At 39.4% G+C, this 14,878-nt stretch overlaps 1 protein-coding gene across 1 annotated transcript in view; it reads left to right on the forward strand.

Annotated features, from left to right (window-relative positions):
* The window catches only part of brinp1 (bone morphogenetic protein/retinoic acid inducible neural-specific 1), a 112,227-nt gene that overhangs the window by 25,502 nt on the left and 71,847 nt on the right, over positions 1–14,878 (forward strand). Inside the window, exon 2 of the mRNA XM_070988533.1 lies at positions 1,188–1,455. Within this exon, the coding sequence (XP_070844634.1) occupies positions 1,238–1,455 (218 nt within the window). The 5' untranslated portion in view covers positions 1,188–1,237. The remainder of the gene's footprint in view (positions 1–1,187; positions 1,456–14,878) is intronic.

Consider the following 14,878-nt stretch of genomic DNA (forward strand, 5'->3'; position numbering starts at 1 on the left):
GCCCATTAAATTTTCCCTGCTCTTTTATGATGTGTTATTGTCTAATAAACCATGAAAGGGTGAAAAATTCTTGCATTCACTAGTACTTGATAGCACGCTGTTGGGTGCTCCACGGCCAGAGGCCAAAGTTCTTAAATGCAATTACTGATGAAAATCGTTTCCTTATCAGTAACTAAGAGACATAATTTCTCTGCCAAGTGGATAATAATGTTCGCAGTGAACGCACAATGACGAAGTGTGGCATTTTAATGTTCTGTTTGAAACGTGAAAATGTTTTCAAGATTTTTTGTTCATTTTTTTCCATTATGCTGTGCTGTACATGCCATACTGTATTATATATATATATTAGAATACTAATCATACAACTGTATTCTTAGCATTGCCCAATCAAGGCAGCTTTAGTATTTTATTTAAAGTGTATTTTATCTGCTGCCTCTAAGATTTTTTAAATAAAGACACACCATAAATCTGGCCTTGTTTAGATCTGCTCTGTGTGTCCAGTCTAAAATATTTATAGAGCACAGCTTCATATTCAGTATTACAATACCATTGTGTGATTCTCAGGGCAGTAATACAATTGTATTAACCATCCCTCACAGCTTTCATAGAATCAATTTGAATTCCTATTTATATTTGATGAAAAAGACATTTTGCACCACAATACTTTTAACAATTCATGAAGTCACAAGTCAATAGTTGAAGGTTTCCTCCAGCAATAATTGACACCACTGGGTAAAGGGAGATGGTTTTCTTCTACATTAATGGCTGGATGTCATAACATATCATAAAGCCATCTCCTAACCTTGTCAGAACTTATCATGACACCAATTAGCTTTAAAAAAAAAAAAAAAAAAAAAAGACAGCCACAAAGCCGATGATGTACTTCACGCTCATCTGCAAAAGGGTAACAGTTCTTGTATGGAGAGGCTCAATCTGTGTGGCTTTCTAAAAAACTCCAGGGAGGCATGAAGGGTGAGCAATCGGAGAATCGGAGAAACAGCAGAAAATAAACACACATCATGTCACAGTAAAGTCACAATGACAAGGGCACTATCTTATTTGTTCAGTACGACACAATTAACCTAACTCTATGACATCTTCTCATGCTGCTAAAATAGACTGTGTCATGTAACAGCTCTCTTTTTCTGTCTCCCTCCCTCCTTCCCTCTTCTTTTCTCTCCCATCAGGTCTCCACATTATGGAGCGAGAATGAACAGAGAGCGGCTTAAAAAAAAGCATGAACTGGAGGTTTATTGAGGTCATCTGCTTCCTGTTTATATGGGACCATATAACAGTTCAGTCTTCCCGCCAGGACCCATTGGCCACTGAACAACATGTCACCAAGCAATATGACTGGCTCATCTCTGACCGTGGACCTTTCCACCACTCTCGGAGTTATCTGTCCTTTGTGGAAAGATTCCGCCAAGGATTTACGACCAGATATAAAATTTATAGGTGAGTTCACTTTCAGCCTGTGTACTGATGTCGCATGGGCTTTATAAGGGTCCGTCCGTTTTAATGGTTTTTCTTTGTTGAGATTTTAGTTGCAAAAAGCTGCACTGTGTACATTTTTAACCTATCAAGTGTGCATTTTTGATATTTACTGGCAGCCACTCCGAGCGCTGTGGACTCCTTTTTCTTATATTAATGAAGTACGAGCACTTTTGCTCCTGTTGCAATTACTCAAGTGTCTTTTTTGGACGAATTTTGTTCCCAGCGTCACATGAAATAATAAACATAATATTCATAATATAGCTTCACTTTTCCAGACTTCGCTTTCTCTTCAAAAGATGAAAATAAACAAAAAAGCACAATAGCTTTAGGATCTTATTATAGAATAACAGATATTTGCACACTGGTACGGTATTAGTCAGCTTGTTAATAACAGATACAATCTTTGGACAAATTTGAACAATTAAAGGGGTCTCAAGCAGTTTACTATTGCGCTTCCATAAAGTCGGGAGAGTTGCGAGAGGCCGATTTCAAAAGAATAGGCAAAATCGGGACAGTGGAGATCAAGATATCTTGATCAAAATCCAAAAATACTGAATCCTACATTTCCCATAATGCAATTGAAATGCATTTCTGTGTTTGCTTGTAATACAGTCTCTGAACTCAAGCCAGGATAACCTTAATGACCTCTCTATTGTTACACTGAACAGCAGTTTAGCACAGGTAAATGGATCATAATGTGTAAAACTGGAGTCCTCATTTAACAGTGGAGAAACAATACCATTTAGCAGCTGTATAAAACCCATTTACATTAGCTCTATAAGTCGAACAACAAGTTTCACTTTGCCAAATTGGACCCCAGACCATTTTAACTGGATATTGATTAACCAAATATGTTGTGCACTTCTTGTTACATTAAACGGTGCGTGGCGGTATAGTCACATTAAGCTACAAGGCATAAATCATGCGGCCGAGAAATCCATCTGTTTCCCTACTTTTCAGTTTCACATGTACAGTATGAATTTACATTCTAGCATCTTCAAATACGGTACTGTTACACATATATTATACATATTATACAGTACACACATTGACTATTAACTAGTTGCTTATTAGCAACTTATTAGCAGTCTGATTAGTCATTATAGTTATGGGCCTAATAGTTAGATACAGTCATGTAGAATAAGGCATTGATATATTCTTTATAATAGGCAATATGCTACTATCATGAAGCTCATACGCAGCTAGTTAACGTTCAATATGTGTACATTCATATAAAGTGTTACCCTCAATTGTATCCTAAATTACGACCATTACAAATACTCTTGAAGCCGCCGATCATCGATTTCTGCCGATTATATACGTGTATCTGTACTTGTGACCATATAATACACTTTGGAATTCAATAATTGCAGCACGGTTTATATTTTCCACCTTACATTTTTCTCGTTCAGCTCCTCATACTGTATATCACCTACCGAGGTAGAGGTAGAGAAATCAGACGGCTGGAAAACCTCTTTCTCAGAATTATGTGCTTTGATTTCTCTGCATCCGTCTGCAGTCTGCTCACTCAGAAGTAGAGAGACTGAGACAGGGTAAGAGAGTCATATGCCACATTTCTTTGGCAGAGTTTGTTCTCTCTCTCGCCTCCGTCTCTCTTGGTAACTTGCCACAGCCCCTGGTCCCCACTGGCTTCCATGCCTTGATATTGTCACATGAACAGTAAACAATGCATTTGCATAATGTGTAACTTGACAGAGGAGGATGTTGCACAGAGACATGAATCTCAGAGGCAGATCTTCTGAAGCCGCTTCCCACAGACACTGTGCAGTTGCGAGTGCTGTCTCTGATGCTGCAGTGATTTATTAAAACGGAGAGTGTGTGTTTGCATGTTGGGTGCTGCTGGGAACATTTCTGGGCCCAGGTGGCTCCTGTTGTTTCTCCCTCTTAACAGACCATTAGTGGCATCAAATTCAGCCATCAGTGCTAGATGTCCCTTTCCCCATGACAAGACAATTATAATCCTGCATGAAGAGAGTGAAATTTATTTCTCATTAGAACTTAAATGACGACAATCAGCAATCCACACTTGCATCTGTCAGATGTCCGCAGAACTGTCAGGCAAAGTTAAGCTTGATAGATTCCTTTTACTTTTGGTGCTGTGTTCTGAGTGATTTCCCTCAAATAATGCCTTTGAGCATATCCATTACTGCAAAAGACAGCAAACTCCGTGTAAGACAGGGCAGTACTGTATGACTAATAAGTCAACTAAATGAAAGCTACATTTCAGCAAGGGATACATATTTAGTGAATAATCATATACAGTATTTTTGGAAAGGGTGTGAAACGTTCCCCATGAGATCCAAATGTTTTCCAAGGATTTTTATTCCATCTTGGAACACCAGTTAATTTCAGTGATTAGCACATCTTCAACCAGAGAGTAGGAGGAAATCAGTGACATCAGCTGGTGTAGTGTTTGGCTGGAATGAAATCATACATACCCTCGGTCCTCCTGCCACATGATTGCCCAGCCGTGCTCTACTCTAACCAGCAATGAGAACTGAATCGCTTTGTAAATTTCCCCGGGGACTTTCTCTGCCTCGACGATTTAGTGGTGGAAAGTGGTTGAATCAGATTTGCAGAGAGACAAAGCATCCATTCCTTTCGGGTTCTCTTATCAAGAGAGATTACCTCGGAGGCACGCTGCATGGACAGTGCCAACCTGATCAGCAACAAACAAATCTGCCCCATCTTTAATAACATGGGCACTCTGCCTAATTTGAAGAATAAACACAGATTTAGGAAGTGCCAGCCTCTTGTCTAGTGCTCTGAAAAGGTCACAGTCGCTTGAAAGGGAAAGACACACCACAAGGCAGCAATTATCCTCTCCCTCTAGACTTATGTCCCTTAAAAAAAATCATTGGAGCATGTTTCCTCCAAATAAGCATCACCACTGTGTCACCTCTGTTGGAAATCTTCAAGCTGAATTCTTTTCCTTTTTTTGTCTTTTCTTCTTCTGTTATTGTATGCATAGGTGTACATTTCCTCTATGGTATTCATCAGTCGCAAGAAAGCCACTTTCACTGCTGGCTGCATAAAGCTCTTGTATCAGACCTGCAGCTGAATAATGTGTGTCAGTGTGTGTTTCAGTTAGTGGTGAAATTCGATGGCCTGTTTTGCTCACACCAGCATCTCTGGTTCTGTTGCTTGTACTCTATTATGGGGTCGAATGTGTTTCAGATGATGCGTGTTCTCTCTTTGGTCTTTGTTCGCAGAGCTCTATCTCAGGTTCTTGTGTGCCTGAGAGAAAAACCAATATAAATGCAAATCTGGTCGCCATTAATGCATTTTAAAGGCCTCAAATCAGCATTGCACTGTAATCAAAGAAGCGAGATGGGGGGTTGTTATTTAGAATAAAAATATTTATGACAATGAATAGCTCTGATTGATCACACTTTAAAAAAGGCACGCTGAAGTGAATGAATAGAGAGGGTTGATAGAGCTACTCATGTCATTGGACCGGGGCTCATCAAGACCTCAAATCAGATCCAAGGTTTTGAATGACCTATGGAAAACGAATACTTGGAAATGAAATGGTAATAACAAAAACAGAGCCACTGGGACTGGAATTAAAAAAGCCAAACAAAAACAATTTCAGGATCATTCATGGAAAGTGGGGACAGAATCAGTTAAAACACGTACAGTTCGTAAATATGATAATATAATGTATAAACCAAGTAGCAGACTCATTTAAAAAGAGCAATTTAGCCGTTGTATGTTTTACTGCACTTTTTAAGATAAAAGCAAAGGCAGTGTACATTTATTTTATTTTTTATCTATTAAAACCTTTGGAGATTACATGTACATAAATATGTTACCAAAGTTGCTATAGCTCTGTTCAAAGAGAGAAATATCCACACTGTGATTTTCATTCTGATATTACACTGTATATTAGTAAGCATCTGCATCTCCTCATCTGAGACGGTTGCTTTGTGTTGCACAAAAACTGGGAGATATTAGCTTCAGTAATATCTCAGTTTATCCTTGCTGGCATTTATTTCTGTCTCACTTCATTCCACTGCGGTCTCTTAGGACCAGGCAGCAGTAAAAGCCGCTTTTCATTTGAGTAATGTTGCATCAACTGATTTCCCCACGCAAAACTAAACATTACATGGTTTCTGAAGCTAATCGGTAGCAAGCTAAGAAGTCAAGTAAAAGGCCTCTTGGCGACTGTCATAGCCAGCTTCTGCAGAGCTGTGCTTAAAATGACAATGACAAAACTGATACAATGGATAGCTACAAGAACATGGGCATCTTGAGTTTTCACTCAATGCAAGTAACATAAACCCTCAATCATGTGTTTGGAAGAGAGGTTATATTTTGAATTTATAACTCAGATCATAGAGTTCTTAGGCGAATACCACAAATCAAGAAAATACATTAACTGAAATGGAAATATATAAAATAGACCAAAAAAAAAATGAATGGAGGAACAATGAACAGTATAATCTGCAATGATTTTCAACGTGAGTGGGTGTTTCAGGAAAATGAAACAGTGAAACAATATAACCAGGCTTTATATAAGCAGTAGTGAGTTCCAGGACGCTGAAAAAACATAACCAGTGCATAATAATGTATGCAATATAAGGTGGCGTCTGTGTGGCAGTGATACATGGCGGGTAGATGGATTATAAATGGTGTGTGTGTGTGTGTGTGTGTGTGTGTGTGTGTGTGTGTGTGTGTGTGTGTGTGTAAAGACGCTGGTTCAGGACCTGAATAGAGGGAAGAAACTCCTCCTCATCCTCTCTGTCTTGGCCTTCAGGCCTCCCTGGCCGGGCAGAGTGAGGGGTCTGTTGTTGGGGTGATTGAGGTCTTTTAAGATTATTTTTATTTTGTGCCAGTGGATTTTGTCGTTCTATTTGGTCAGTTCAAACAAACGAGTGTTTGCTGTGGTTGATAGTGTATTCCAAGCTTCCTCGCTGGGTGGATTCTGTAAAGAAATAGTTTGAGATATACACTTATTTGTCTTTTTGCTGAGAGTTAGATAATGTTATATACGTTATATACTGATGGTCCTGCAATACGAAAAGAAATGCAAGGTCAAAAGTTGAAAATGTTAACTTAACAGATTTGTTAACTTAACTGTTTAGTTTTAGCTTTAAATCTAAGAATATTCCTCGCTTGGACTGCTGGTACAAACAAAAATGAGGTGTTGCTTGGCACCACATCCCGTAAATAGCTCGAGAAAAAGTGGAGAAATCTTTGCTGATGAGCAAGCTACTAGTTAGCTTGCACCCACTGACATGCTCACAAGTACAAGTAAGAAGTGGCAGAGGCGATGTTTTTTAATGTCCAGTCTTCCAGTTGGTTTCCACCTCAAGCACGTGCCTTTTGAGGTTGTTCGGTGCTCAACCTTAACACTGTAAAACATGTATATCCAGCGAATGTATGATCATAATAATCATCATGTAATATAGATTACATGGAAATGTACCTTTGCCCTCCAGCTAGCTCCATATCAACACCAAACCACTGTTTAATGCAAGCTCTCACAAGTCTGACATGCTTATATTTATTGGAAGCACATTATGTGGATCTCTAGCCGAACATTTCCTTCATGATCTTAATTATTCCTAACGATAATCAGTCCACAGACAACCACTTGATCAGCACTAAACCTTGAATGAATAATCTACAACTCTAATTTGCATGTGCAAACAACTTCTTTTATTCAGCCCCTAATTTAAACTGTTCATCAAACAGATAGCCCAGCAGCTCGAGACTCCCTTCACCTTTTATTCCAAATTTTTAACGATCATTTCTCTTTTAATTTGAAATGAGCACAGCATCGCCTGTTGAATCAGTGTTTTTTTTTTTTTTTCTAATTGTTTAATGAACAAACATGACAAAAACACGCCACGCTCTGTCACGAGTTCAGTGCGTCTGTGTCAGTGCTGATCTGAGCCCGATTTGTTTTTAACAGAAACAAGGTGTAACATTTGTCCGACTCAGGTCTTGAATTAGTTTGGATGAGCCATCTGTAATTGGATAGAGCGAGGGAAGGCGGATTTGATGTAGTCGGCAGATTCGCTGAGAGAGGCTGCTGCGATGTTTAATTCAGCAGGCTGTAGCCAGAGGAAGAGAAGGAGCGAGGCAGCCAGGAAGTCAGGAGGAATGAGGCAGACTGTAGAAAGAGGACAGAGACATCGAGGGGTCTGAGATGCCATTAAGCAGGGAGACAGGAAGGTGCTAAAAGTGCGTGATAGAAAAAATGTATGTAAGTGCTAGAGACATGGAAGGGGGTCCGGTGAGTTCAGTATCAAAACAAGGAATGGGGGAGCAGACAGGTGCACTGGCAGTGAGGTCGTAGTCAAGGTGAGGAAGAGCTGCCTAACAGCGGCATTGGAGTGCCTCAGATGACTCACAGATACCATGTATCCAAGTGTTTCTCTCTCCCTCTCTCCCAAACAAAAAACAGAGGCCGTCCTTCAATAAAGCCTTCTCTGCATCTCATCATCGCTGCGCTTCACAAAAATCACGTGTTTTTCATTTGTCAAAGTGTTTTTAATAACATCCAGGACTTTTGACAAGGAAAGAGCCAAGAAAATGAAACTTTATTTCACTCTTTTTATTCATCCGTGTACGTGAGATGACACGACATCTTTTTATTTTATTTTATTAGAAGCTAACGGGACGGTCTCTTGAGCACAAACGTTGTTGTGGAGTCAGGATAAATGCTGAGTGATAACAGAGGCAACAATTAATAATGACACTCGAAATAGGAAAAACAATAACTTTCTCATGTATGTAGTGCTTGGAACAACTTGGAGTCCAGGATGTTTGGTTTCCACCCAGCCCTTGAACACAGCGTCCTTTAAAAATTAGTATTTTTGCCGTAAAGCACATACATCTTGTGCGTTTTCTAAGTGCTACTGTTACGAGGTGATTGTGAAAATTTTGATTAGATGAGTCATGAACATGCTGCCACCACGGAGGACGTTGGCTGTCACCTCATGCTCTGGCAGACGACGTGAATTCCCATTTGCTGACTGAAGCAGTAATCACTTCCAACACTTGGGTTTTCGAACGCTCGCCTCGGCCAATCAGGCAAGCTGACATTCCAGCAAAGCCTGTCACTGTTGTGCACCAATTTAGTGATTTTTTTTTTTTCTTTTCAAACTTTTTTTTTTTGGGTACATGAGAGACTTAATGTGTGCGAGTATTGTGTGATTTGAGGCACTGAAACATGAGGACTTGTACACGACTTTCAAATCTGAGTATTAATGTTGCAGGATTAGTGCAAGATGGAAAACTTGCTTCACATTGGATTTACATTTTATCTCTGCATCTTTCTCTTTTACACACATAGACACAGACACAATTACACAAAGCGCAATGTTGTCCTGGGGCTGCACTGCAATTACAGTCAATGGAGCAGTGCTGATACTGGGTGTTGATCTGCATTTCACAGCTGTATAAGTTTGGGAGAATCAACAGGGGCTGATCTTGGGAGGGAGTCCGTGCCACTTCCCTTCTCCTACCTAGTGGTAAAAAGCCCCCGCTGTGGGACAACTTAATTACTGGCAAGGAAGGGATGCTAATTAGAGGAGAAACAGGAGGCTAGAAGAAACTGTCAGGGTTAAGTACTGACTAATTCAATGTGTGGGACGCCTGTGCCACTCTCCCTTGAGACTGGCAATACAGCATCACCACAAGAGCAGCAGTCCGGCGAGAAGATGCTGGAGCAGCCATGCCTCGTATTACCATTTCTGTGATGTGGTGGTCCAAGCATATTAGCCCTGGAATAGTCATAATAAAGGACTTTTTAATGCCTTATTCTGGATTCGTATTCTAGTTATTAAGATCAGAATTCAGGTACAGCAACTTCATTACTTACCATCAAAAAGCACTAAGTAGGAGATTACTGAGAAAAACTCTTACTTAATGGTCTCGTAGTTGAAGAATACGGTCATGCATTATTACTATGACAACTGTTGTGATTAATAATGCTTGTAATTAATAACATACGTCAGTTAATAAGGCATGCACCTGTGATCGTCAACTGGAAGGTGAAGATATTTTTTGGAAGGTCCAGCCCCCACAGTGTACTCCTTTATTAAGTCAACAATATGAAATACATCACAAGGAGGAGGTTGGGAGCAGCAAAGTACGCTGGCATGAGTGTGATTATCAGAGTAAACTAAGTGATTTTGTCAGGTTACAATGTCCCCACTATACACCTGCATATTATTGGGCATTAGTAGCCACACAGCTGTGAATAAGTCATTGCAAAGCATATTGCAAACAGCTGATGCCGATCAGTCAGTTCAAGCACAACCCTATGCATTTTTTTTGTAGTGGACAGTAAATGATAAATGCTCTCATTTTACTATTATTAAAAAAAAAAAAATGTAACTACTCAATTAAAATCAGGGACAAAAACGCCATCACAAATGTGCATTGAGATATTTACAAATTCGCAAATATACTAAATGTCAAAAAATGGTATTAGCTCTGAGTCCGTTCAGTCCCAGAGTCAGGGCGCAGGGCCTCTGCTGAATGCCTCAGCAGAGGTGTCTTTACTCTCTTACTCCTCTGTCCCGCAGTCAGTGCACAGCTTTGGTGGTTTGTGTGACCTACACAAGCACAAAGAGGTTTATTCTCGGCCTCCCGCAGAACATCTGAGTCAGTTCACTTCCAGCAAAACACTGAAACTGTTGGGCATGTTATCCTAGCTGTGTTCGAAATGTAGTGTGTGACGGGGTTTCCTGTACTGTAGGAATTCAGAAAGGTTACTTGTCCAAAATGAATCTCAGTCGGGCTTTTATGTAATGCCTGCCTCAACATGTTGGCTGTTTGCCTGCTCGTGTAGTGAGTGAATTACAAATTCACAGTTACTTTAAGTTTTAATCTGTAAGGTTTCAGTCCAGGTTGATTTTGTGTGGTTTTGTGTAGTTTAATATTACAGGACCTGGAACTCTGGGAGCTGCAAACACTCCTGGAACCGCTGCTGACAGAGGATCTGTATTATTTTCACCTGACATTCACATGAAATGATAAATGATTCCATATGATAAGAACCACTGGGGTCCAAGTGACTTCAGACTCACAGATGGGCTTGAATTAAAGCCAAGAATTTAGACTTTAAAATAAGATTGAACATTTTTATCGTAAAGCATTGATTAATGTCCTTTAATGAGCCTAAATAAGGATATGAGCTAGTCACAAAGCTGCCACTCAGCAATGATTACAATTACAGTTTGTCATTTGGCAGATGCTTTTATCCAAAGTGACATACATATAAGATTTTCATACAACACAAGCAGTGTTACATGTATAAATAGATATTCATTACATAATTTTCCATGTAGTAGGTAGTGCAGAGTGTATAATGTTAGCATGATATCATTAGGAAAGTCATGATCTCTAGAGACTCACACAGCAAAGGCCTGATTATTGTGATTAACAAGTAATGACATGTTCCTCATTTTCAGACTTGAAGCAGTGAAGCAGCAATGATGTCATATATCGCCACAGACTTGTTAATGCGTTTGTCCGCTATAACGCTTCTGACATGATATCTAACAGCTAAAACACAAGAAATTATTCAGAAAATTTACACCAATTAAGGTTCTGGTCTGTCTCAGTATAACAAACTGTTTTTCTTGAATAAAAAATTAATTTAATGAAAAGATTTTCATTTTGTTATCTCGACAGAACAAGTCTTTCTCTCCTGATCACAGAGTATGTCAGTTTAAATTAATGTCAGGTGTTGAGCTTGCCTTGGAAGCACTAATTGACAAAAAAAAAATCAGCTCAAAGTCCACTTACTCGCTTGATCTGGAGCCTTTGAGCGTTATTTTGTTAGATTTTTTCTTGCTCAAAAGAAAAGAAAATTGCATATATGTCCTCTTTGGCCCTCCGTACTCCTTTCACTTGCGCTTGACTGGAAAAACTGCTGAATGTGTGTCATACAAGCACACAGCAAATCTCAAACTGGAAAGAAACGACATCTGTTTTTTTTTTTAAAAAGCGCTTTCCAACACAGCCTCAAAGAATATTCCCCTGAACACTTGTTGGCTTTCTTGAATTTGACCCGAATCCAAAGGCGTCTCTTTGTGAGAGGAGCTATCGCTGTCCAAGGTGCTGAAATCTATCCTCAAACATCTTGTTTGCTTCACAGCTCCTCACTCCTGTGCAGCAATTCCCAACAAGTTGACAAAACAAATTTTGTTGTCCATTTATCTGCCAGACAATATTTAACACATTTTGCTCTTTTTATGATTTGATATGATCACCATAAATAGTAACTGTAGTGACACTACAGAAGCCATTTGGATATCCTTGAATTAAAGAGGCTGAAGTAGATTGTAAGAAGCTTTGTTTCAGGTAGATAGAAAGATAAAGGGATTATTGCATTGGAAGAGCTGGTTTTTATTTTACCCTCTACACCAGAAGAAAATAGTGCATAGAAATCATCAACATAATGCTGTTTTATTTGGGGTATGACTGACAGTTATTATGGGGCAAATTGAGTTCAGCAGCAAATGGATGAGATACAATAAGCAGCATCTAGGGCACTGACAATAGCAGTCGTTTCGTTTTACTGCATGAGCGACTTGACCTTGGTAGGTTTTTCGTTATATGTACATAAGGAGAGCATTGTTGGTGATTTCATTATAGGACACGGAGGGTGATGAGGTGTTTCATAAACTGTAAACAATACAGTATACAGGAAGACTTTGCATGTGGGAGGGAGGCAGAGGGAAATAATCTCAACTGTGGTGGCTTTTGTGAATGCAGTGTAAGCAATATTTTCAAGGTGATCATTCAGCCATATGTTTTCCCCTTTGCAAGAAAAGACATTCTGAAATTTCATGTGATTCTGGGTTTCACTTGGATGCAAGTCAAGTCTCTCCCATCCATCCTATTATTTGTTGTGAAGGCTAATGATCATTCCCATGCAGACCTTGCCCACACAGTCAGAATAGTTGAGCAGTAGAACTTCTCACATTACACAGTTAATTAGATTCAAACACATGCTCATGTCATTCACCCGTGCATTCGCTTCCGGCACCATGTCCCATCAAATTCTTGAGATTAAAGTGAATTAAGAGATTGTTTTTGATTAGATCCATTTTCGTTTCATTGCCTCATCACAATTACAGAGTGCACTAACAAAGCGATTATGCCAGCAATCATATTCCATTTAGGGAATCACGTTCCATTTGCTGATATGCTCCAATTAATGGTTAATAACTAAGATGCTTACGTGTGAATATGGAGTTAGTAGGATAATTTTAAGTATCTATTAAATACTTGAATATCTGTGAAGTACATTAATTATTTTTCAAAACATTTGCACTATTTCATTATGAGCCTCCAACAAGAAGAACCCAGCTATAAGTTTGTGCTCTGTTACCACTGAGCACACTTTATTGCATTAACTGCATCATTATGGTTGTCAGCAAATTAGATTTATGTGTATTTCCCCTTTGTCTTCACTGAGGATTTCTTCTGGGCCTGGTCCACTTTTGGCAGACACAAAATTAAATAAAATGATATTCCAGCCAAACGTCTTTGTAAAAAGCTTTAAACCAACAGCAGTGCAGTTACTGGAAAGAAAATTAATACACAGATTAGCCACATTCCTGAATTTGATCAGGCTTCTCTGTTTTGTTTTGTTTTTTTCTTCTTCTCACCTTTCTTTACCCCTGTTTAGACCCAAAATACATAACAGAAAGAGACTTTTGTAAGCTCATACAAAAGCTGGAAAAAGAAGCCAACAATCTGCCAAAATCCAAGACCCACACTATAAGATTAGATACAGCCTTTCTACTTCTGCGTGTTCCTCCTGTACATCACAGTAACCTTGACGTAATTCTTTCCGCACAACTGATTCCCTCTCTCTCTGTTTCTATCTGTCCTTCCTTTCCTCTGCACTGACAACAGTATGACCACTACCAGTCCAATGCCACCATCTCACACAGATGGACTCTGCAGGCATCAGGCATGTTGCATGCATCACGACGGAAACATGTTGTTGCAGTTTGTGAAACAAGGAATGGGGGTGGGGTGGGGGCAATTTTTGCTATATTTGTTGACAGTTTTCTTCATCATTCTGGCAGGATTAGCAGCAATATTGTATCGAACAATCCAGTCCATCAAATTGAACTGACTCTTAGAAAATCTCTCAGATCAGAACTCGTTTTGTACTCCATGAGATATTTAAAGTGCATTTAATGGCACTTTTAGAATGTCAGCTGCCTCACTGAATGTTTCTTTACTTGATGAAAAATGTGCCAGTGTCTCTGTTAGACAGCGTGTACAGTATTATCATTAATTTGACAGACATGTGGGAACACTGACAGTGAGTCTAAAGCGATTTACTGTTAACACACACCTAATTTTATCTAAACCCATTAGCTTGGAACAGTCACATGGATATTTTTACATGGCCTGTCTGCTGATGGCATCTGCTTTTTTTTTCTTTTTTTTTTTTTTTAGCAGCACTATGACAGAATTTCGAAATAGCCCCTCCAATTTCCTGCACTATTTACACTGCTGTGTTCAGGAATCTTGCCTACGCCAGCACTCAAGAGTAAATAAGTAAAACAAGTACGAGCAAACAGTTCAGCCCGCTAATAATATCCCACCTACGTCCCACTCCACGTAGCCCTTTGCCATGCACTGGAGCATAGGATTAAGCTTCATTCTATAATATTTTGAATGGTTCTTGGTGGATGAAATTCACACAGGAATTCAATTGTATCTCTCTGTTTGATTTATTACTGGGCCTTGCCTCCTTATTACCATGAGAGGCCTGTTTTTTTTTTCTTTTTTTCCGTTCCGTCAAGCTGCTGCATAATGCCGTAGCAGCACAGGAACAAAGGTTACAAGGTCTCAGATTACGGGGCCTTCCCTAAAGTAATAACTGTTAATACGGCCCCCCAAGGAACAAGAACATGCAAGTCTGCAGTATGTAATGCATTGTAGACGATGAGAGTATTCTGGTTGCTTGATTGTTTCAAAATAGCACAGTCTACTCTGGCTTGTGAGGCAGCTGTGAGGCACTTTGACTGACAGAAACGTAAACATTTCAACCAGGATTTTTGTCCATATTTGCTATTGCTTCCTCTTTTCATGCTGGATCAGAATACCCTGACTGAGCAATGTGCACTGTGGTAGAAAACACAAGCCTAGTTTCAGGCCTTTTGATCAGTACCCTCATCTACTTTGCTACATAGCTAATGGTGGCAGGAAAATGGACGACAACACAAAAACGATGCTGGCAGGATGCATACATCACTTGCTACTGATTGTTTGGGAAATACAAAATAACATATCCTTCCCCATCCAAATAAGTAACCGGATAACATGAAAACAACATCAGGCTGAATGAATAAAGTGAAATGAAATGGCAGTT

The sequence above is a fragment of the Chaetodon trifascialis genome, chromosome 20 (genome assembly GCF_039877785.1).
Source record: "Chaetodon trifascialis isolate fChaTrf1 chromosome 20, fChaTrf1.hap1, whole genome shotgun sequence".
Classification (NCBI taxonomy): domain Eukaryota; kingdom Metazoa; phylum Chordata; class Actinopteri; order Chaetodontiformes; family Chaetodontidae; genus Chaetodon; species Chaetodon trifascialis.